The 25,811-nt window shown below is 42.2% G+C and overlaps 2 protein-coding genes across 2 annotated transcripts in view; one reads left to right on the top strand and one right to left on the bottom strand.

Moving 5' to 3' along the window:
• Window positions 1-25,811, top strand: part of LOC143766955 (oocyte zinc finger protein XlCOF8.4-like) — a 1,046,781-nt gene that overhangs the window by 268,958 nt on the left and 752,012 nt on the right. The gene's annotated exons all lie outside the window — the stretch shown is intronic.
• The window catches only part of LOC143769390 (uncharacterized), a 58,087-nt gene continuing 55,448 nt past the window's right edge, over window positions 23,173-25,811 (bottom strand). Inside the window, exon 2 of the mRNA XM_077257861.1 lies at window positions 23,173-24,853. Coding sequence (XP_077113976.1) covers window positions 23,583-24,707 — 1,125 coding nt within the window. The 5' untranslated portion in view covers window positions 24,708-24,853 and the 3' untranslated portion in view covers window positions 23,173-23,582. The remainder of the gene's footprint in view (window positions 24,854-25,811) is intronic.

Genomic DNA, 25,811 nt, shown 5'->3' with positions numbered 1-25,811 from the left:
GGTACCTCCTGCTTAGTAACCGGGTTCCAGTGACGTCAGCTGGTCCTCGGTAGTTCCATTGGCTCTTGGACCTTCGGCTACCCATCCGGGTTCCAGTACCGTCAGCTGGTTCTCGGCAGTGTCTTTTGCTCTTGTACCTTCTGCTCCCCATCCTGGTTCCAGTACCGTCAGCTGGTTCCGTGCAGAGCCTTTGGCTTAGGTGCCTCCCTCTGGGTATCCGAGTTCCACCAACGTCAGGTGGTCCTTGGTAGTGCTTTCAGGCATGGGTACCTCCTGCTTAGTAACCGGGTTCCAGTGACGTCAGCTGGTCCTCGGTAGTTCCATTGGCTCTTGGACCTTCGGCTACCCATCCGGGTTCCAGTACCGTCAGCTGGTTCTCGGCAGTGTCTTTTACTCTTGTACCTTCTGCTCCCCATCCTGGTTCCAGTACCGTCAGCTGGTTCCGGGCAGAGCCTTTGGCTTAGGTGCCTCCCTCTGGGTATCCGAGTTCCACCAACGTCAGGTGGTCCTTGGTAGTGCTTTCAGGCACGGGTACCTCCTGCTTAGTAACCGGGTTCCAGTAACGTCAGCTGGTCCTCGGTAGTTCCATTGGCTCTTGGACCTTCGGGTAGCCATCCGAGTTCCAGATCCATCAGCTGTTTCTCGGCATTTTCTCAGCCTTCTTGTACCTTCTGCTACATTTCCAAGTTCAAGACCCTAAAGACGATGACCCGGAAGACCACCCCTAAGATGATGACGACACCAGAGACGACAACCACCGAGATGACGACGACCCTGGAGACGATGACCCTGAAGACGACCCCGATGACGACAACCCCGATGACGACGACCCCGGAGACGACGACCCTGGAGACGACGACGACATGGGAGACCGAGAAGCAGAAGAACAAGAGGCTGCAGAACAAAGAGCAGAAGAACATTAAGCATAAGACTAAATATCAGAGCAAAAGATATTATCTAAATTATAAGCAGAAGAAGACTAAGCAGTGTATGGGGGTGAGTCCGTTCCTCCTCGTGGTGCCCCTGGATAAAGCCTGATGCTGCAGGCCAAACTGAACGCGGACAAATGTACCTCTTTTGTGTCAGGCAGAACGGAAGGTGTAATCTTCAAACTTTTATAGATAACAACTACGGGAATGCCTGTCACAAATAAGAATATGATGAAGAAGTTGAATATGAAAAAGATAATAGTTAAATAAAAAGAATATGAACAATGTAAAAAAAAAAAATTAGAGGTAGAAGAAGATGAATAAGGTGAAGATAGTTGATGTCAAAGAAGCTGATGATGAGGATAATGAAGAAGAAAGTGTGGGAGAAGTAAAAAAGAAGGTGAAGGACGTGGAAGTAGTGAAACATCAATATCTGACAAAATAAAAAAAAAAAATAGTCAAAATCTTTCTAACGCCGAACGTCATAAAAAAAACCAAAAAAACCTGCTATTCTATTTGTTTGGGCTAAACCTCTGTGCCTTTAATGTCTCCGCCACCTCCCCCAATACATCCTACATTATTCTTAGTTGTTTTCCTTCATGTAGAATTAACCTACAAGGAAAGAAAGGGTTTATTTTAATTCCGATATTTTCGTCCCATTGACTTGCATTGGGATCGGGTATCGGTATCGGATTAGATCCGATACTTTGACGGTATCGGCCGATACTTTCCGATACCGATACTTTCCGATATCGGAAGGTATCGCTCAACACTATTCATAACATTTCTGTACCTTAAAGAGCTCACTTGAAAAGCTCCTTTTTCTGTTGCCTGGTTGCTCACATTGGACACAATACACTTCATATAAATTTGATAAAGCAGGCTGACAGCAGACACCAGTCAAGTTAAGGATACAGCAGAGGGTGGTGGAGGGATGGGGATCCACAGGCCACAACTTAGACCCACAGTTCATACAGATATCCAGGAGGCCAATTAAGAGGCAGCCGTGCCCAGGGAGGCTGGTGGAGGCAGACACCAAAAGGAACTTCTGCAAAACAGACTGGTGACATAGTAGTAGACACCTGCCTCTCCATACAAAGACCCTTTTCTTGAGGCAACAATTAATGTAACTACAGAGCTGTGTGAAGAGACCCAGAGCACATGGAATATATGTACACAAGCTGTTTAACAGTAGGAAGCTATCACACCACCTACATCTCCAACAGTGCAAATCGAAGAGTCAAAGCACTGAATCACTTAAACCTGCTTATCACACAAGGAAACAGTGCACTAAAATTACCTTCCTTACACACAAAATGAAGTAAGAGGGAATACAGCACCCAATAGGGAAATATGAGCACAAACCACAAAGCATTGAAATTTTCGGAGTCTTCCTTTCAGTCACTGAATAGAATCTGAAACCCTGCAGTATATGAAATCAACAATTGATAAAAGATGAAGGTGACTGTTGCACTTGGTCTATTCAATGGTTAATACGTGTTCAAACATTTACACTGCAGGATTACTCTTGAGAAGCTCAATCTAGTGGTGGAAAGGTTACAGGGCAGATGAGAATCATCTGTATGAGAGGGCCTAACTAAATTACAAAGGAGGAAAAAAACAAACTAACAAAAAAAACTCCTTTATAAAGGTAAGGGAGCCCAATCCCTAATTATAAACACAGAGAAGCTACAAAATAGACTGTACAAGTTACAAAAGGCGGAAATATGGTAAAAATAGGACGCTTGACAGGACTGAATACCCATAGTGAAACATCATCAAATAAAACTATGGAGAAATTCATTACAAAACAAAGTAGTCTCCAGTCAAGAAATGTCACACTCAAAAGACGTTATTGAGGTACAAGAATCAGCAGAAGTAGAAGAGTCTACCAATTCAATAGATTCAGATAAACCCATATCCAGGAGTTTTATCACAAATATCCTGTCTTCTGCCTTAGCACCTTTAGATAAAGACCTTTCGGAAATTAAGAAAGACATACAACACATCGGGAACAGAGTGGAGGAATTAGAAGGAGCACAGGCTGAACTAACTGCCTGTACAGGGAAAATAACAGGTCTGCAACTTCATGAAGATCACATTAACACCCTGTATACAACAATGGAAGACATAGAAAATAGAAATAGAAGAAATAATCTTAGGGTACCGTCACACAGTGAAATTTCCATCGCTACGACGGTACGATTCGTCACGTTCTAGCGATATCGTTACGATATCGCAGTGTCTGACACGCAGCAGCGATCAGGGATCCTGCTGAGAATCGTACGTCGTAGCAGATCGTTTGGAACTTTCTTTCGTCGCTTGATCACCCGCTGACATCGCTGGATCGTTGTGTGTGACAGCGATCCAGCGATGTGTTCGCTTGTAACCAGGGTAAACATCGGGTAACTAAGCGCAGGGCCGCGCTTAGTAACCCGATGTTTACCCTGGTTACAAGCGTAAACATAAAAAAAACCAAACAAACAGTACATACTCACATTCCGGTGTCTGTCCTCCGGCGTCTCAGCTTCTCTGCACTGTGTGAGCGCCTGCCGGCCGGAAAGCGAGCACAGCGGTGACGCGGTGACGTCACCGCTCTGCTTTCCGGCTATGGCGCTTACACAGTGGAGAGAAGCAGAACGCCGGGGACAGACACCGGAATGTGAGTATGTACTGTTTGTTTTTTTTACGTTAACACTGGTAACCAGGGTAAACATCGGGTTACTAAGCGCGGCCCTGCGCTTAGTAACCCGATGTTTACCCTGGTTACCCGGGGACTTCGGCATCGCTCCAGCGCCGTGATTGCAAAGTGTGACCGCAGTCTACGACGCTGGAGCGATATTCATACGACGCTGCGACGTCACGAATCGTGCCGTCGCAGCGATGGAAATTTCATTGTGTGACGGTACCCTTAGAGTCCAAGGAATTCCAGAGGCAGCAGGGCAGGAAGAAGTGATAGCTGTCCTAACGGAACTTTTTTTACCCATGCTAGGCCCGGGTGAAGGTCAAGTGCTGGTCCTAGAAAGAGCACACAGGGCATTAAAACCTAAACCCAAGCCAACGGAACTTCCTGACATAATCTGCAGGATCCTTGACTTCCGTATAAAGGAGAAAATTTTCAAAAAGGCGAGATCAATGAAATCTCTAAAATACAGAGACTCCACAGTTTACATATACCAAGACCTTGCCCCTTCAACTTTATTCAAGCGACGCATACTGAAACCCTTCACAGATATATTAAAAGAAAGATGTTTCCTTTTCCGATGGCTCTTCCCATTTGGTCTACTTATTACAGCAGAGGGCAGGAGATACACAGTCAGAACGACAGCGGATATAGCAAAAATATGTAAAGAACTGGGAATTCAGCTCGACCCGATTCCAGACCTGAGATCGCTACATACAAACCTCCAATCTCTGGACCTACCAGTACAAGAGATATGGAAAAAAGTTGGGAATCCTAAAAGCCAAAGAAATAGGAAAAGATAAGCAGAAGTTCAAAGATCAGGAGATGAAAGGGAAAGTGAACTCTGGAAAATAATGAAAGATTATGAAGAGGACCTTATGTTTTATAGGTTCTCTTTTTCAGATATGTTTTTTGGTTGTGTTCTTTTTATGGATCTTTCTACCGTACCGTCTTCCATGCATTAGAGAACACTATAATGGTTAAGCCTTATGACACTGCCCATAATATTGCTCATAAGTGGTTTAATTTGCATTACTGTTACTTGAATTTGTCTTTTTTCCCTAGCTGGGTATAACCAAGTTGGACGAATGGTTAGAACATTAGAGTTAGGGCGTCAAGCCCATTCCTGTGTTATTTTGTTTATGTTGTCTCTTCTCATTCTTATGTCCTCCTTTTCCACCCTTCTGTCTTCCATACACCCATTGATGGTGCGGTGCACTGCGGCTCATGGACTCGACATCACAACGAATTGTTTTGGATAGCAAAACACAAGAAACGGTTATAGCATCATATAATGTGAGAGGACTGAATGCACCGGTCAAAAGGTCCCAGGTACTTACACACATCAAAAAGTTGGGGATAGGTAATGTGTTGCTACAAGAGACACATTTCACACAAGAGAAAGCCCCAAATTTAGACAGACATCATTACTATGACACCTGGTATCATTCATACTCATCCTCCAGGAAATCAAAAGGAGTCGCTATTGCGATATCCAAACACACACCATTTCAATACATGGAGACGCTCAAGGATAACGATGGCAGATTTATTTTTATCAAAGGGAAAATTGACCATAAATTGGTAACGATAGGCAATTTATACGCCCCCAATACTAAACAAGATATTTGGTTCTCCAAGACCATGAGAGGGGCTAATGATTTTATAGAGGGCATGCTGATCCTGGGAGGTGACTTAAATACGCCTCTTGAACCAGTAGTAGATTCCTCAACAGGGAAATCAAATGTAACCAAAAAAGCACTTAAACGCATGTCCACGACTTTACATTTGCATCAGCTAAGGCTACGTTCACATTTGCGTTGCGTCGGGCGCAGGTTCGGCGACGCATAGCGGCACATGTGTCATGCGCCCCTATATTTAACATGGGGGCGCATGGACATGCGTTGTCTTGCGTTTTGTGACGCATGCGTCATTTTTGGCGCAAGCGTCAGGGCGCACAGGACGCTGCATGTTGCATTTTTTTTGCGCCGAAAATCATGCCAAAATTGGACACATGCGTCACAAAAAGCTGCGTTTTGCATGCGCTTTGCATGCGTTGTGCGTTGCGTCGCCAACGCTGCGCTGCACAACTTAAATGTGAACGTACCCTAATAGACACATGGAGATTTTTACACCCTAATTCAAAAGACTACACCCACTTTTCCCAAATGTAATCGTCCTATGGTCGAATAGATTATCTTTTCTTGCCGTTCCAGATGATCTTGAATCTAAAGGATGCGCAGATAATCCCGAATGTCCATTCTGACCACTCGATACTTATAAATAAAATAGTGCTGGGTCACAGACCAAAAAATAACACATGGAGACTTAAAGAGATCCTTCTGTCTGAACAGTCCGCCAAAGGGAAAATACTGAGAACGATAAAAGAATACTTTGAACTTAACACACAAGATAACACACCATTCCCTATTGTTTGGGAAGCTCACAAAGCGGTGGTAAGAGGGGAATGGATCTCCATTGCATCACATAAAAACAAGACACGACAGACAAATCTGGAGTCTCTCTTCAAAGAGATCCAGACCCTTGAAAAAGAACACAAACAAACACTTAGACCTGACACTTTTACTCTTTTGTTGCAAAAAAGACGAGAACTCAAGAGATATAATGAATAAGGATTCAATCAGGGTGTTCACAAAATGGAAACACAAAATGCTTGCACATGGGGATAAAGTGTCAAAATTCATGGTGTCTCAGATTAAAAAGAGAAAAGCTAGGTCACTAATATATACGCTCAAAAAATCAAATGGAGAGAAAATTAGAGATCCAGATGGCATTGTTTCAGCTTTTAAAGAATATTACTCCTCTCTATATAAATATAGGTGGGGATAACTCTCTAAGAGTCTTATGCCTTATGCAACATGGTAAAATCCATCATAAACCATTGGTGTTGATGGGAACGGATGTGGAAAATGCGTTCGACACGGTGGACTGGACTTTTATGCAAGAGACCTTGGAGAGATTTGGGTTTCCACCACTGTTAATCAATGCCATTTTTCAAATGTACACATACCCAACAGAGAGGATAAGGATAAATGGAGACTTGTCCACTCCCTTTGTAATTAAAAACGGCCCCCTTCAAGGTTGCCCGCTCTCGCCGACCCTATTTGTTTTGACCATTGAAACTCTGATTCAAAGCCTTAGACAACACCCGGACATAGAAGGGGTTAGATTAGCTGGAATGTCCCATATTGTAGCAGCTTTCCCAGATGATTTATTACTACTACTGACAAATCCTAGCAAAGAAATCCCTGCAGTGCTGGAACTTTTTGAAAAATTTGGAAGCATGTCAAATTTTAAAATAAATCTTGATAAATCGGAGGCTATGAGTATGAATGTCCAGAACTTGACCCTTCAACACATTAAATCCAGATTTCCAATTAAATGGAACTCGAGCTTTATTAAATTCTTGGGAATTAAATTAAGCCCACATTGGCATCCATTATTCTCTCTTAACTATGCCCCTCTGATCAACACTACATGAGAACTGATTAAGTCATGGAGGGCACCTTTTGTCTCCTGGATGGGATGTAAGAATCTGTTAAAGAGCTTCATACTCCCCTAGTTCAGCTATGTATCAAGAATGCTCCCTGTTATGACCCCAATGGCAGAGGGTCTCAGAAGTAGTACCAAGTCTGCAAACACAAAAAGCTAGCTCATAGGGAGTGGTAACTAGGCTGACCGTATACCTGATCCTAACACCACAAATAACAGCAGCCGGGGAACGTACCTACGTTGGTTCTAGACGTCTTGCGCCAGCCGGAGAACTAACTAACCCTAGAAGGGAAAAGATAGACCTTTCTTGCCTCCAGAGAAAAGACCCCAAAAGTTAGATACAAGCCCCCAACAAATAATAACGGTGAGGTAAGAAGAAAAGACAAACGTAAGAATGAACTAGGTATTTAGCAAAGAGAGGCCCACTGACTAATAGCAGAATATAGTAAGATGTCTTATACGGTCAGCAAAAAAACCCTAACAAAATTTCCACGCTGGATATTCAAGAACCCCTGAACCGTCTAACGGCCCGGGGGGAGAATACCAGCCCCCTAGAGCTTCCAGCAATATCAGGAATCACATTTAGTACAAGCTGGACAAAAATCTTAACAATGCAAATAGCCAAAAAACAAGAAAGCAGGACTTAGCTTAGTTTTGCAAGAACCAGGACAGCAGACTGGAGTAAACAGAAAGGATCTGATTACAACGATGCCAGGCACCAGACTGAAAGTCCAGGAAGCTTACATAGCAACACCCCTGAACTAACGAGCCAGGTGGAACCCAAGCTGAGGAAAGAAACTCAAGATGTCATGTCGCTAGTGACCACAAGAGGGAGCCAAATAATCCAATTCACAACAGCTCCCTATCAAAGTGCCTATCACATTTTTTCAGAGAATACGCTCCATCTTTCGGAAGTATATACGGAGAGGCTCAAGATCTAGACTTAACTATAAAATACTTTCACTCCCAAGGACAAAAGGGGGTATGAGCGCTCCCGATCCACAGAAATATCATACAGCAGCGACACTGTCTTTGAACCTTAAACATAAGCTATGGACGAAGATAGCAGATGACTCAGTACCTGTCCCGATCACTACCATACTTCATGCTCCCAAATATTTTATCCACAAATTGGAAATCCCTAACACTATGTCTAGGAATGTGGTACACACTTGGGCTAGAAACTCCAACCTATTAATGCCACTTCCGTCACCTTTGGCCAGGGTGATGGATTTACCAGGGCTGTACTTGGATCAAACTATGACCATGACCAAACTATGTCAAACTATGACCAATTAACATTGTGCCATTATGGCCTTTTTTTTTGTTTTTTTGCTTTTGCATTGGTATGTGGCTGACCACTACTGTTGCCGCGCATGCTGGGTTATGTACGCCATTCTTTCTGTGTTCTCTGTGATTGATAGGCTGCTGTGCACACACACAGCAGCCCTGCCCTGCCTCAGGCTCTAGTTAATTGTGCACCTGTGCCTCAGCCTGTCTCACCCTTTAACTTTGGTGCTAGTTTGGAGGTGTGGAAGCCAGATCTGAAATGTCCACACAGGACCTGATCGGCCTTTACCTGCGCTTGCCCTTCCTGGCACCAAGGGAGTGATTCTGAAAATGCTCCAGGTACAGTTTGCATGTTATAGTAATGTAATGGTGTCTTTCTTTTTATACGGTTTATACATTTAGGAGGCCGTAATGGCACAATGTTAATAAAATACGTAGAGTAGGACTGCCCCATTATGAGACTGCCGTGAAGTGGCGGGGTAGCTCAAAGAATTGATCAATTATTTGCTAAATGTCTCATATTTGAAATACAGTTAGAATTCAGTATGTGCATGTGGACCTTTTGTATTGCATTCTGACCATAAGCAGTGCTTGTGCAAACTTTCAAACCCCCCACGGCCGAACCTCATCTTTCTGAACTGATCTTTCTGAACTGGTCTAGCGATATTTCACAGACCAAGTACAAATCACTACTCTTATTTTTATTAGCAGTGGCCAAACTAATTATTCCCACAAAATGGCGCTCTCAGAGAAGCCCGAGCATTGTTGATTGGCTCCAAAAAGTTGATCAGCTTTATTATGTAGAGGAAATTGGAGCTTTCACAAACTTCTCAAGAGACAGTATATAAAGGAACATCAGCCGTATATTGCTTAACCAAAAAATGGCGACTCAACCATAGATATAAAACTAATTGGAGAACCATGAGTCAAAACAGGGTTGCCAAACGTATTTAAATCAAATAGTACAAACTTTATTAAAGATATAATCAGATAACAAATAAAATATTACCACTTATAATAAAGTGACACAGTGACTACATCCGTGGATACAATGGTGAGCTGAGAACACCAGTACGAGACTTAAAAAGTCCTAAGGTATATATATATAAGGTTCGTATATTTTCACAGTCATGTGTGCTGACAGCTAAATGCCAGAAACCGGCAGCCCAGCAAGGAAGTAGAGTAATGCTATAAAGTGCAAACGTGCTACAAAAAATAGCCGGGAGCTGCAATGCACACAGAATAAGTAAAACCAGTTAATTACCCATGTGGGATGATGTAGAGGTCTCGTCCGGCACCCAGTCACATACCCCAACGCGCGTTTCGCGTTTGAACGTTGCCGCTTCCTCAGGGGGCGTGGCCTAATTGCGATCCCAGTCCCATATAAATAGTGGTCACATCCGATCATGTGACCGAGTAACAACTGTGACAGTGCGCATGCGTGAGCCGCAAGTTCAGCCCTGTGCATCCCAAGCCTCACTCCCATCACGTCGGCGCCGGTCACGTGAGCGGGCGGGCGCCACGCCCCCAACACATGACACGGGACTACGCTACAGGGGGAGGACAGGAGATAACACAGGATAGATTATGCGGTATGTAAACAAGTGACTTTATAACAAAGTGATGGAATAAATAGTGAAAGGATCATATTACATTGAAAACCATACTCCTTTATATATATACAAACACATGCGTGAATGATGATAATTAGTGATAGATTCCCTGAACTTCAGTCTCTAAGATCCATGAGGGATATCAGGACTAGAGCCCAACATCATGCAAGATATAGGGATCAAAAGAAGACTGAACAGGGAAAATTACTAGTGTGCAATACAAAAAAGTGTTAAAATAAATGGTAATAGCAAAAAATAGCAAGATTAACAAGAATAAAATATCAAGACGGCGTAAATGGTCAGGCCAACCAATGAGGGCATCCAACATGAAAAAGAGAGCACATCACCAGATAGGTAATATAGAGCAATTAGCCATAGAACGTATATACAAAGTCCTCAGTCGGTTGTATCTACAATGGCCATCTTTCCAATTTATAATGTCCACTCTAAATTCTGTATAGTACTCAGATGTTAAATCTTGTGGATCTTCAGTTCCATTACAACCACAAATTTGTCCATGGCTGGCAAACATCACATAGACGCCGTCAAGAAATAATCACACACTACAATATGAGACAAAAACACACAATTAAAAACTGATGAGACATGATGAGGACAGCAGGAAATGCCAAAGACAAAGGAAAAAAAAAAAAAAAACCCAATATGCTACATCTCTTAAAGATAAGAGGAAAATCCATGTGCCTCGTTAAGGCCTGTGGGCGTCATAGTGTCCAATGTAGAAATCCAGCGACACTCTCTTTGTGCCAAGATACGCTTGGTATTTCCCCCTCTAATGCCACATTTCACAAGATTGATACCCCGTACCATAAAGGATTTCGGGTTACACCCATGGGACTGCAAAAAGTGACGTGGTATTGTTTTAAGTTGTGTTATATCTGTCTCATTTGCCGCTGCCAATATGTCCCGTACGTGTTCCCGAGTACGGGTGCCAAGACGGCGGGAAGTTAGACCAACATAAATCTTAGGACAACTACATGTAGCGTAATATACCACATGCGTGGTGTTACAATTTATGTGGTAATTGATGGAAAAGATTTTTTGGCCATCAGCAGATTCAAAAGTGGCAGTACGACAGATATTCACACAGGAGATACAGTCCCCACATTGATAGCAGCCATGAGGGGGTCCACCAGATCCAAAATTGTATGTGCGTATTTTGGGGACATAATGACTTGACACCAACAAATCCCTAAGATTTTTACTGCGTCTTGCGGTCATTAGAGGATGCTTGGTCAGACATTTAGATAATACCGGGTCACTATGGAGAATGCTCCAATTTTTCTGGAGACAGTCCCTCATAGTAGACCACTCACCATTAAAGGTGGAAATAAATCTTACCGCATTTTGCTGTTCAAAGGTTTTCAATTTGTTTTTACCAGTGTATAGCAATTCATCACGTGGTGCATATTTAGCTCTTAGATATCCTTTCTTAATGCTTCTATTGCTATATCCCCTGGCCTGGAACCTGACTTTCAAGTCAGCTGCCTGCGCCTCAAATTTAGTGGTGGAGGAACAGATCCGCTTCATCCTGAGGTGTTGGCCAACTGGGATGGCCCTAACTGTACTATACGGATGGCTTGATTCTGCATGTAACAGGGAGTTGACCGACGTGGACTTCCTAAAGACATCGGTCTGCAGATACCTATCACCATCAACCTCAATCTTGATGTCCAGGAAGTCCACCTCGGCCCTACTCACCTGGTACGTCAATTTGATGTTATACGTATTTTCATTGAGCTGATCCATGAACTCATGTAAAGCCACATCAGATCCTTGCCATATAATGAACAGATCGTCAATGTAGCGCAGCCAGCACTGCACATGGTCCGCGGCCCGCGGCCCTCCCCCGCCAAAGATCTCCCTCTCCCAATATCCTAGGCCACGCCCCCTGAGGAAGCGGCAACGTTCAAACGCGAAACGCGCGTTGGGGTATGTGACTGGGTGCCGGACGAGACCTCTACATCATCCCACATGGGTAATTAACTGGTTTTACTTATTCTGTGTGCATTGCAGCTCCCGGCTATTTTTTGTAGCACGTTTGCACTTTATAGCATTACTCTACTTCCTTTCTTTAGGAAGTCCACGTCGGTCAACTCCCTGTTACATGCAGAATCAAGCCATCCGTATAGTACAGTTAGGGCCATCCCAGTTGGCCAACACCTCAGGATGAAGCGGATCTGTTCCTCCACCACTAAATTTGAGGCGCAGGCAGCTGACTTGAAAGTCAGGTTCCAGGCCAGGGGATATAGCAATAGAAGCATTAAGAAAGGATATCTAAGAGCTAAATATGCACCACGTGATGAATTGCTATACACTGGTAAAAACAAATTGAAAACCTTTGAACAGCAAAATGCGGTAAGATTTATTTCCACCTTTAATGGTGAGTGGTCTACTATGAGGGACTGTCTCCAGAAAAATTGGAGCATTCTCCATAGTGACCCAGTATTATCTAAATGTCTGACCAAGCATCCTCTAATGACCGCAAGACGCAGTAAAAATCTTAGGGATTTGTTGGTGTCAAGTCATTATGTCCCCAAAATACGCACATACAATTTTGGATCTGGTGGACCTCCTCATGGCTGCTATCAATGTGGGGACTGTATCTCCTGTGTGAATATCTGTCGTACTGCCACTTTTGAATCTGCTGATGGCCAAAAAATCTTTTCCATCAATTACCACATAAATTGTAACACCACGCATGTGGTATATTACGCTACATGTAGTTGTCCTAAGATTTATGTTGGTCTAACTTCCCGCCGTCTTGGCACCCGTACTCGGGAACACGTACGGGACATATTGGCAGCGGCAAATGAGACAGATATAACACAACTTAAAACAATACCACGTCACTTTTTGCAGTCCCATGGGTGTAACCCGAAATCCTTTATGGTACGGGGTATCGATCTTGTGAAATGTGGCATTAGAGGGGGAAATACCAAGCGTATCTTGGCACAAAGAGAGTGTCGCTGGATTTCTACATTGGGCACTATGACGCCCACAGGCCTTAACGAGGCACATGGATTTTCCTCTTATCTTTAAGAGATGTAGCATATTGGGTTTTTTTTTTTTTTTTCCCTTTGTCTTTGGCATTTCCTGCTGTCCTCATCATGTCTCATCAGTTTTTAATTGTGTGTTTTTGTCTCATATTGTAGTGTGTGATTATTTCTTGACGGCGTCTACGTGATGTTTGCCAGCCGTGGACAAATTTGTGGTTGTAATGGAACTGAAGATCCACAAGATTTAACATCTGAGTACTATACAGAATTTAGAGTGGACATTATAAATTGGAAAGATGGCCATTGTAGATACAACCGACTGAGGACTTTGTATATACGTTCTATGGCTAATTGCTCTATATTACCTATCTGGTGATGTGCTCTCTTTTTCATGTTGGATGCCCTCATTGGTTGGCCTGACCATTTACGCCGTCTTGATATTTTATTCTTGTTAATCTTGCTATTTTTTGCTATTACCATTTATTTTAACACTTTTTTGTATTGCACACTAGTAATTTTCCCTGTTCAGTCTTCTTTTGATCCCTATATCTTGCATGATGTTGGGCTCTAGTCCTGATATCCCTCATGGATCTTAGAGACTGAAGTTCAGGGAATCTATCACTAATTATCATCATTCACGCATGTGTTTGTATATATATAAAGGAGTATGGTTTTCAATGTAATATGATCCTTTCACTATTTATTCCATCACTTTGTTATAAAGTCACTTGTTTACATACCGCATAATCTATCCTGTGTTATCTCCTGTCCTCCCCCTGTAGCGTAGTCCCGTGTCATGTGTTGGGGGCGTGGCGCCCGCCCGCTCACGTGACCGGCGCCGACGTGATGGGAGTGAGGCTTGGGATGCACAGGGCTGAACTTGCGGCTCACGCATGCGCACTGTCACAGTTGTTACTCGGTCACATGATCGGATGTGACCACTATTTATATGGGACTGGGATCGCAATTAGGCCACGCCCCCTGAGGAAGCGGCAACGTTCAAACGTGAAACGCGCGTTGGGGTATGTGACTGGGTGCCGGACGAGACCTCTACATCATCCCACATGGGTAATTAACTGGTTTTACTTATTCTGTGTGCATTGCAGCTCCCGGCTATTTTTTGTAGCACGTTTGCACTTTATAGCATTACTCTACTTCCTTGCTGGGCTGCCGGTTTCTGGCATTTAGCTGTCAGCACACATGACTGTGAAAATATACGAACCTTATATATATATACCTTAGGACTTTTTAAGTCTCGTACTGGTGTTCTCAGCTCACCATTGTATCCACGGATGTAGTCACTGTGTCACTTTATTATAAGTGGTAATATTTTATTTGTTATCTGATTATATCTTTAATAAAGTTTGTACTATTTGATTTAAATACGTTTGGCAACCCTTTTTTGACTCATGGTTCTCAAGAGACAGGTTTGGGGTAACATGGGAGCCATGGGTTCTGTATAGAGAATCGGATGAATACTTAAGGATGATGAGTCGGCAGTCTCACACAGTGACTGAATGAAGATCTGGCATCCACCCTAAAAACTAACAAGCTTTCATGAGAGATTGATGCTTGTTACATAGGTCTCATGACACTGTAAGGCAATAACCGCCGAAAACACTATCCATTCTTACATGGAGGACTCCCCTGCCTCTCCTCTACCTCCTCTCCTTCATCTGATCTTCCCCACCCTACTTTTTCTATCTGTCTCTCTATATCAATGTTATAATTTAAGATCTATAGGTGTGTACACATTGGGTTAGACTCCTTCCTTATAAAAAAGTAGGAAAATGAAGACAAACTTGTGGAATGAAAGATTGTAACTTCTACTATGATTAATCTTAACATGCACTATGTGATGACCTAATGAAAGAACTTTTGATAACATTCTATTGAAAAAACACACACACCCTTTTATGTAGTTTTACATGATTGTTTGTGTTATATAACCCAATAAAAAATGTTTAAAATATAAATTTGATAAAGCAATGCTGTTACTTTGCCTCAGTAGTTCATTAAAAATATAGCTTTGTCCACTATATTTGTTTCTCTCCTTGCGAGCCTTAACTTTGCCTCAAATGTACAAATGGAGAATATACAAATGGCGATTTGTAAACAAGATTGAAATACTGTACACCGAGTGCATTCAGACAATCACATCGCTGCGTTTCTTGTAAAACATTTAGAGATGTGACAGACAATGCTTATAGTGACACAATCATGATGTTTGTTTATTCACTTCACAAACAGTTCTAAGCCTCTATATGTTTACTGTTTGTCATTGTAAAACATTACGTTGTTCGGGCCAAGTACCCGAGTATTCCAATTTGCTGGACCCGAGCATTTTAGTGCTCGCCCATCACTAATCATGAGGCAGTCAGAGAGCAGTCGCGGCCCTGGCTTCATGTTCATGTTCACTATGTCCAAAGGAACAGTGAAGCTGTCGCTGATCGGGTGCAGGGCTCGTGTGATTAACAACCTCACATAAGCCCCGGGACAGTGAGTCTTGACACCGCTGAAGTGGAGCCGGCGTGACAGCGGAGTAGGAGTGTGTCACGGATCCCTTCTCCATGCGGTCACTAATTTGCCCTCTCTCAGCACGTGACTTGGGGTTGTGCCTGCAAGGGTTAATCTATCTCCCCTGTCCCAGTCCAGCATTCGACCTCTGTCCTATGCTGTAATGGGAGCATAAATCACACATTGACCCAGGCCACACACCCGCTCATACACGCTGCCACCACTCACCAAACACACAGGCGATGAGCCCTGGAAATACTAATACTGTCTACCACTCATAAGCCTCACACACCTTAGGCTATGGATTCTTTAGAACATTCAAGGTTCAACTTGTTAAAGTTTTATACTTTAATTCAAAAAGGTTCAGTGCTCAAAGAAAATGGTATAAAAATATGATAATAAAAAGACATACAACTATGCAAAACAGTATAAAATAAACAGGAACTTACAGAAATCATCTAACTTTGTAGTCTACTTTCTGATCCCTAAGGGGGGGTGAATATGGATTTGGTGGAACACATCAGCTTCCCAGGGCTGCCCTCCCATGTGAACACGATTCTAGGTATACAGGCCTAATTTATAGCTTTGGTCTGGAGGTCAGATTTCTAGACTGGCCCCTCAGGTTAATATCATAATTGCTTGTTTTTGATTGGACCACAGCCGCACCCCCAATGAATATATTATTTTCTCGGAGATCCTTTGTGTAAAAGTTCCCACAGATAGATACTATCAGGCCGTAATTGACATTTCTCTTCCAAGAGCTAGGAGGTGTTAAATGTTTCCTTTCTTCTTTGGTTCCCAGCAGGACCTCCTGGAGGGATTTGGAGACAGAAGTCTACTTGTCTGAGGAAAATACATATTAACACCTGGGTGAGACCTGCAGCTTTCAGGACAGATGTTCCACAATAAACCTATACATAGTTCCCTGCACATACATACATACATACATATATCTATATATATAATTGTCTAAGGGTCACTTCCGTCTGTCTGTCTGTCACGGATATTCATTGGTCGCGGCCTCTGTCAGTCATGGAAATCCAAGTCGCTGATTGGTCGTGGCAAAACAGCCACGACCAATCAGCGACGGGTACAGTCTGGAAGAAAATGGCCGCTCCTTCCTCCCCGCAGTCAGTGCCCGCTCCGTACTCCCTTCCGGTCAGCGATCACAGGGTTAATGGCAGCGTTGACCGTGGTGTAACGCACTCGGTTAACGCTGCTATTAACCCTGTGTGACCAACTTTTTACTATTCATGCTGCCTATGCAGCATGAATAGTAAAAATATCTAATGTTAAAAATAATTTAAAAAAATAAATTGTTATATACTCACCCTCTGGTGGCCCCCCGGATCGAAGCGGACGGTTACCGATGCTCCTCGCAATGCCCCGGTGACCGCTGCATGCATTGCGGTCTCGCGAGATGATGTGCGGTCTCGCGAGACCGCAATGCGATCTTCAGACCGGAGCGCGCGAGGAGAGTCGGTAACCAGCCGCTTCGATCCGGAGGCTCCGGATGGTATGTAACTATTTATTATTTTAATTCTTTTTTATTTAACAGGGATTTGGTGCATACTACGTGACTGGGCAGTATACTACGTGGCTCTGTGCTGTATACTACGTGACTGGGCAATATACTATGTAACTGGGCAATATACTATGTGGCTGGGCAATATACTACGCGGGCTGGGCTATATACTACGCGGGCTGGGCTATATACTTCGCAGGCTGGGCAATATACTACGTAGCTGGGCAATATACTATGTAGCTGGGCAATATACTACGCGGGCTGGGCAATATACTACGCGGGCTGGGCAATATACTATGTGGCTGGGCAATATACTACGTGGCTGGGCAATATACTATGTGGCTGGGTAATATACTACATGGCTGGGCAATATACTACATCACTGGGCAATATACTACGTGGCTGGCCAATATACTATGTGTCTGGGCAGTATACTACTTGTCTGGGCAGTATACTACTTGTCTGGGCAGTATACTACGTGTCTGTGCTGTATACTACGTGGCTCTGTGCTGTATACTACGTCACTGGGCAATATACTACATGACTGGGCAATATACTAATTCACTGGGCAACATACTACGTGGCTGGGCAATATACTACGTGGCAGGGCTATATACTACGTGGCTCTGTGCTGTATACTATGTCACTGGGCAATATACTACGTGACTGGGCAATATACTAATTCACTGGGCAATATACTACGTGGCTGGGCAATATACTACGTGGCTGGGCTATATACTACGTGGCTGGGCTATATACTACGTGGCTGGTCAATATACTATGTGGCTGGGCAATATACTACGTGGCTGGGCAATATACCACGTGGCTGGGCAATATATTACATGGACATGCATATTCTACAATACCCGATGCGTTAGAATCGGGCCACCATCTAGTATATATTATATACATACATATATACACACATATATATATACACTCACCGGCCACTTTATTAGGTACACCATGCTAGTAACGGGTTGGACCCCTTTTGCCTTCAGAACTGCCTCAATTCTTCGTGGCATAGATTCAACAAGGTGCTGGAAGCATTCCTCAGAGATTTTGGTCCATATTGACATGATGGCATCACACAGTTGCCGCAGATTTGTCGGCTGCACATCCCAAAGATGCTCCATACAAGGCAGGATGGATCCATGCTTTCATGTTGTTTACGCCAAATTCTGACCCTACCATCCGAATGTCGCAGCAGAAATCGAGACTCATCAGACCAAGCAACGTTTTTCCAATCTTCTACTGTCCAATTTCGATGAGCTTGCACAAATTGTAGCCTCAGTTTCCTGTTCTTAGCTGAAAGGAGTGGTACCCGGTGTGGTCTTCTGCTGCTGTAGCCCATCTGCCTCAAAGTTCGACGCACTGTGCGTTCAGAGATGCTCTTAGGCCTACCTTGGTTGTAACGGGTGGCAATTTGAGTCACTGTTGCCTTTCTATCAGCTCGAACCAGTCTGCCCATTCTCCTCTGACCTCTGGCATCAACAAGGCATTTCCGCCCACAGAACTGCCGCTCACTGGATTTTTTTTCTTTTTCGGACCATTCTCTGTAAACCCTAGAGATGGTTGTGCGTGAAAATCCCAGTAGATCAGCAGTTTCTGAAATACTCAGACCAGCCCTTCTGGCACCAACAACCATGCCACGTTCAAAGGCACTCAAATCACCTTTCTTCCCCATACTGATGCTCGGTTTGAACTGCAGGAGATTGTCTTGACCATGTCTACATGCCTAAATGCACTGAGTTGCCGCCATGTGATTGGCTGATTAGAAATTAAGTGTTAACAAGAAGTTGGACAGGTGTACCTAATAAAGTGGCCAGTGAGTGTATATATATATATATATATATATATACACACACTCACTGGCCACTTTATTAGGTACACCTGTCCAACTTCTTGTTAACACTTAATTTCTAATCAGCCAATCACATGGCGGCAACTCAGTGCATTTAGGCATGTAGACATGGTCAAGACAATCTCCTGCAGTTCAAACCGAGCATCAGTATGGGGAAGAAAGGTGATTTGAGTGCCTTTGAACGTGGCATGGTTGTTGGTGCCAGAAGGGCTGGTCTGAGTATTTCAGAAACTGCTGATCTACTGGGATTTTCACACACAACCATCTCTAGGGTTTACAGAGAATGGCCCGAAAAAGAAAAAAAATCCAGTGAGCGGCAGTTCTGTGGGCGGAAATGCCTTGTTGATGCCAGAGGTCAGAGGAGAATGGGCAGACTGGTTCGAGCTGATAGAAAGGCAACAGTGACTCAAATCGCCACCCGTTACAACCAAGGTAGGCCTAAGAGCATCTCTGAACGCACAGTGCGTCGAACTTTGAGGCAGATGGGCTACAGCAGCAGAAGACCACACCAGGTACCACTCCTTTCAGCTAAGAACAGGAAACTGAGGCTACAATTTGCACAAGCTCATCGAAATTGGACAGTAGAAGATTGGAAAAACGTTGCTTGGTCTGATGAGTCTCGATTTCTGCTGCGACATTCGGATGGTAGGGTCAGAATTTGGCGTAAACAACATGAAAGCATGGATCCATCCTGCCTTGTATGGAGCATCTTTGGGATGTGCAGCCGACAAATCTGCGGCAACTGTGTGATGCCATCATGTCAATATGGACCAAAATCTCTGAGGAATGCTTCCAGCACCTTGTTGAATCTATGCCACGAAGAATTGAGGCAGTTCTGAAGGCAAAAGGGGGTCCAACCCGTTACTAGCATGGTGTACCTAATAAAGTGGCCGGTGAGTGTATATATATAAATACATACTGTATATATATATATATATATATATATATATATATATATACACACACACACACACACACACACACACAGTACAGACCAAAAATTTGGACACACCTTCTCATTCAAAGATTTTTCTGTATTTTCATGACTATGAAAATTGTACATTCACACGGAAGGCATCAAAACTATGAATTAACACATGTGGAATTATATACTTAACAAAAGTGTGAAACAACTGAAAATATGTCTTATATTCTTGGTTCGTCAAAGTAGCCACCTAATACTTTGATTATTGCTTTGCACACTCTTGGCATTCTCTTGATGAGCTTCAAAAGGTAGTCACCGGGAATGGTTTTCACTTAACAGGTGTGCAATGTCAGGTTTAATAAGTGGGATTTCTTGCCTTATAAATGGGGTTGGGACCATCAGTTGTGTTGTGCAGAAGTCTGGTGGATACACAGCTGATAGTCCTACTGAATAGACTGTTAGAATTTTTATTATGGCAAGAAAAAAGCAGCTAAGAAAAACGAGTGGCCATCATTAGTTTAAGAAATGAAAGTCAGTCAGTCCAAAACATTGGGAAAACTTTGAAAGTGTCCCCAAGTGCAGTTGTAAAAACCATCAAGCGCTAAAAAGAAACTGGCTCACATGAGGACCGCCCCAGGAAAGGAAGACCAAGAGTCACCTCTGCTTCTGAGGATAAGTTTATCCGAGTCACCAGCCTCAGAAATCGCAGGTTAACAGCAGCTCAGATTAGAGACCAGGTCAATGCCACACAGAGTTCTAGCAGCAGACACATCTCTACAACAACTGTTAAGAGGACACTTTGTGCAGCATGCCTTCATGGTAAAATAGCTGCTAGGAAACCACTGCTAAGGACAGGCAACAAGCAGAAGAGACTTGTTTGGGCTAAAGAACACAAGGAATGGACATTAGACCAGTGGAAATCTGTGCTTTGGTCTGATGAGTCCAAATTTGAGATCTTTGGTTCCAACCACCGTGTCTTTGTGCAACGCAGAAAAGGTGAACTGATTGACTCTACATGTCTGGTTTCCACCGTGAAGCATGGAGGAGGTGTGATGGTGTGGGGGTGCTTTGCCGGTGACACTGTTGGGGATTTATTAAAAATTGAAGGCATACTGAACCAGCATGGCTACCACAGCATCTTGCAGCGGCATGCTATTCCATCCGGTTTGCATTTAGTTGGACCATCTTTTAATTTTCAACAGGGCAATGACCCCAAACACACCTCCAGGCTGTGTAAGGGCTATTTGACCAAGAAGAAGAGTGATGGGGTGCTACGCCAGATGACCTGGCCTCCACAGTCACCAGACCTGAACCCAATCGAGATGGTTTGGGGTGAGCTGGACTGCAGAGTGTTAAATATTAATTATTTTTACTCTCAATTCTGAACTGAACACATTGTCTTTCGCTGACATTACAAAAGCTATTTATGTATATATAGCTCAGAGTATAAGTTAACACCATATAGAGAGGACACGTGGTCTGTGGGATATATATATATATATATATATATATATATATATTACATATATATATATTACGTCTCTAAGGAGGAGGGGAGGTTGGTCACGTGGGGCCTGTCAAATTGGGCCTTCTCCATCATTCTCCACGAACTACAGAGGACACACAAGGAATGAACAGCTGGTAGCCATGATTCTACTCCATGACAGAAAGATGACTTCAGATTTCACACAGACAGATGGTTTTTACCATTCAGAACTTTGGGAAAGATATGGAACAAACGCTGATATTTACAAATGGACAATCTGTTCGTAACTATTTCATCTATTTTTATGTTTTGCTGCAATGTGGTTTTTCTGTGGACAATTCAATAAACCACTACATTTTTTAATGAAAATATCATGACATTTTTCTTTAAGAGTAACGCACCTGGTAAATAGTCCTGATTGTGTTAAATATGCTTAATTTGCACATTTATTTGGAGTGAAGGCAAAAGGGCCAACAAGTGCTAAGCATTTCTGGGAACTCCTTCAAGACTGTTGGAAAACCATTTCCGGTGACTACCTCTTGAAGCTCATCAAGAGAATGCCAAGAGTGTGCAAAGCAGTCATCAAAGCAAAAAGGTGGCTACTTTGAAGAACCTAGAATATAAGACATTTTCAGTTGTTTCACACTTTTATGTTAAGTATATAATTCCACGTGTTAATTCATAGTTTTGATGCCTTCAGTGCAAATATACAATTTTCTTAGTCATGAAAATACAGAAAAATCTTTGAATGAGAAGGTGTGTCCAAACTTTTGGTCTGTACTGTACATACATATGTCACCACAGAGTGTTTTTATTTTAATGAAGCCAAACATGAGGAATGAGTGCACTGAGAAAAAAATTCTAATAAGATTTTTTTATTTTATTTAACCCTATGAACGTATATTTTAACATCATAGAATGAAAAACAACAAACAGTGATAGAAAGGGGACAAAGGAACAGAAATCAGAGTCGAAATTATGTAAAATATATTGATCAAGAGATCTAGATGTAATTTACTCCCTGAAGGTTAGTCAGAAAGTGACAAATAGAAAAAAACACGTACTCCACAGTTCAGAATATAGGGTGAGGTGATGTATACACACTCGCTCTCCAAGCCTCTCATGTCTACGGGTTTCTTCGTCCTCTCCAAAGGCGACTCATCAGGAGACTATTTAATATTGACCTATATTCAAGAGAGACTAGACAAAAAAAACTAAAATCATGTATCATGTTATCCGAAACAGTCAGAAAACCAGCCACAGATTGGCAGATCCCAGACCTCAAACTATATACTTTGTAAGTTTATACACCACTCCAGTGTCAGGAATAGATAGTATGTGACAATACAGTATATACCGCTCAGGAAACACTTAACTTTCAGAGATAATCTCCATATTCATACTAAATAATGGCACCGATCTTCCAGACATTATGATTGCACATATCCCTAGTCTTTATAACGATATTGCACTCATTCCTTGACAGACCGCAGCATGGCCATTAGTTAGAAGCTGCTATTGATCTTTGGAGCAGTTAAGTTTTCCCTGAGTGGTACATATTGGGGGTCTGAAAACGGAGTTTAGTCCAGGACAATTTGTCTGCACTACTAATTAACAGCTGTTACAATACCAAACTAGGGCAGTCCCTATAGGACAAAAGCACAAGAATTATACTGTATTGTCACATACTATCTATTCCTGACACTGGAGTGGCTTATAAACTTACGAAGTATATAGTTTGAGGTCTGGGGTCTGCCAATATGTGGCTGGTTTTCTGACTGTTTCGGATAACATGATACCTGATATTGGGTTTTTTTTTGTCTAGTCTCACTTGAATATAGGTCAATATTAAATAGTCTCCTGATGAGTCGCCTTTGGTGAGGACGATGAAACCCGTAGAAATGAGAGGCTTGGAGAGTGAGTGTGTATACGTCACCTCACCCTATATACTGAACTGTGGGGTACATGTTTTTTCTATTAGTCACTTACTGACTAACCTTCATTGGGTAAATTATGGGTATAGTTTTACATTTGGAATTAATAAAGTTTAGTTTTATCTTTTTGTCAGCAAACATGAGGAATGACAAGAGACAACCCATTTAAGAAGATTCAATTTTGGTTAAAACTATTCCAACATTATTAACATAAAAAAGGCTTCTCCCCTATGTGATGTCTCTGATGTTTATTAACAGTTGATTTCCAAGTAAAATATCTCCCACATTAAGAAAATGAAGAAGGCTTATCCCCTGTGTGACTACTCTGATGTCTAACAAGAAGCTTTTTCCATTTAAAACATTTCCCACATTCTGAACAGGAAAAAGGCTTCTCCCCTGTGTGGGTTCTTTGGTGTTTAACAAGATTCACTTTGAGGGTAAAACATTTCCCACATTCTGAACAGGAAAAAGGCTTCTCCCCTGTGTGAGTTCTATGGTGATTAACCAAATCTGCTTTCTGGATAAAACATTTCCCACATTCTGAACAGGAAAAAGGCTTCTCCCCTGTGTGGGTTCTTTGGTGTTTAACAAGATTCACTTTGAGGGTAAAACATTTCCCACATTCTGAACATGAAAAAGGCTTCACCCCTGTGTGGGTTCTTTGGTGTTTAACAAGATTCACTTTGAGGGTAAAACATTTCCCACATTCTGAACAGGAAAAAGGCTTCTCCCCTGTGTGAGTTCTATGGTGATTAACCAAATGTGGTTTCAGGTTAAAACATTTTCCACATTCTGAACAGGAAAAAGGCTTCACCCCTGTGTGCATTCTTTGGTGTCTAACAAGATTCGTTTTGAAGGTAAAACATGTCCCACATTCTGAACAGGAAAAAGGCTTCTTCCCTGTATGAGTTCTCTGGTGACTAACAAGATTCCCTTTATTGTTAAAACATTTCCCACATTCTGAACAGGAAAAAGGCTTCACCCCTGTGTGAGTTATTTGGTGTGTAACAAGATTCCCTTTATGGTTAAAACATTTTCCACATTCTGAACATGAAAAAGGCTTCTCCCCTGTGTGGGTTCTTTGGTGCCTGACAAGAAGCATTTTCCATTTAAAACATTTCCCACATTCTGCACAGGAAAAAGGATTATCCCCTGTGTGAGTTCTATGGTGATCAACCAAATGTGATTTCCAGTTAAAACATTTCCCACATTCTGAACAGCAAAAAGGCTTCTCCCCTGTGTGCGTTCTCTGGTGAGTAACAAGACCCCATTTCTGGTTAAAACATTTCCCACATTCTGAACATGAAAATGACTTCTTTGCTTTAGGAGCAGTTTGTTTTTTAATGCCTCTTTTGTGACTTTGATTTTCCTTAGTAGTCAGTAATGAATCAGAAGATGGGACCTGTTTCATAGGATTCGATGACAGATCTTTGCTGTGAATGGATGTTATATCTGGAGTAACAGAAATCACTTCAGTTGTATCTTGTACGATCTCAAAATCATCAGATTTAAAAAATGAAGATGTCAGCTGTCCCTCTGATCTCCTGGTACAGTCATCTGCTAAGATAAAAAAAGAATTATTTTTTAATAAAATATCCTTGAGTTTTATATTTTTGAGCATTTCTACTTAAACTGTCCAGAAAAATGGCAAGCTATGTAAAAAACTTTAATTACACTATGTAACAATTTTTTTTATCTGGGTAGAAAGTGTGTTTTCCTAACCCGTTATGCCTAAAACAAATAGAAAATAGTTGTTGTTCCACCAAAACTTTGCTTCTGTGATCAGGACAATGACATTTTGAAATTTGTCTGTTTTTGGTAAAAATCTCGATTCTTATTCAATACTGAGTAGTCTTCTAGAGTATTCTTGAACTGCTAGAATTGTGCAGAAGATTCTCCAATATTCCATAAACTTTTAGAATTTTCTAGAATATTCTCTGACTGTTCAATAGTAGTCATACAAGTATAAAAGCACAGGTGACTGGAACCAACATTTCGATTTATGTTATTGCTGAGTAAGAGACTAACGGATCGTAGTTAAAGAGCAATTATTTTTTTAGATGGCATCAAGAGGTCGTTTGCGCCCAGCAGATGCATTTTGCTACGTGTGTGGACAATTTATAAAGACAACAGCGAGAAAATATTCCATGAAAGCATGTTTCGGCATGCCTGTCGGGGATCAAGACACGTCCTGGGCACCTCATTTCACAGGCGAATTTTGCAAGAATACTCTTGAAGGGAAGGTGAACAATTGCTGCTCATTTAGATGGCAGTGCTTTATTTTGTAGAATTTCAATGATTTAGATCTAGTACAGTTTATGGAGTTGCAATTAACAACATTTTCACATACGTCAATGCATTATAGTAAAATATGTATTAAGTAATGTGTAAAATCAGGACTGTGGAGTCGGAGTTAGTTTTGGTTGGAGTCGGTAGAAATGTACCGACTCCAGCTTTAAAAAAAATGTATTAATATTTCATAATTGAACTTTCATATGAATTTTATAAATTTTAC

This window comes from Ranitomeya variabilis, chromosome 4, assembly GCF_051348905.1.
Source record: "Ranitomeya variabilis isolate aRanVar5 chromosome 4, aRanVar5.hap1, whole genome shotgun sequence".
Classification (NCBI taxonomy): Eukaryota; Metazoa; Chordata; class Amphibia; order Anura; family Dendrobatidae; genus Ranitomeya; species Ranitomeya variabilis.
The sequence above is the reverse complement of the archived record's forward strand: the minus strand, read 5'-3'. Positions and strand labels throughout refer to the sequence as shown.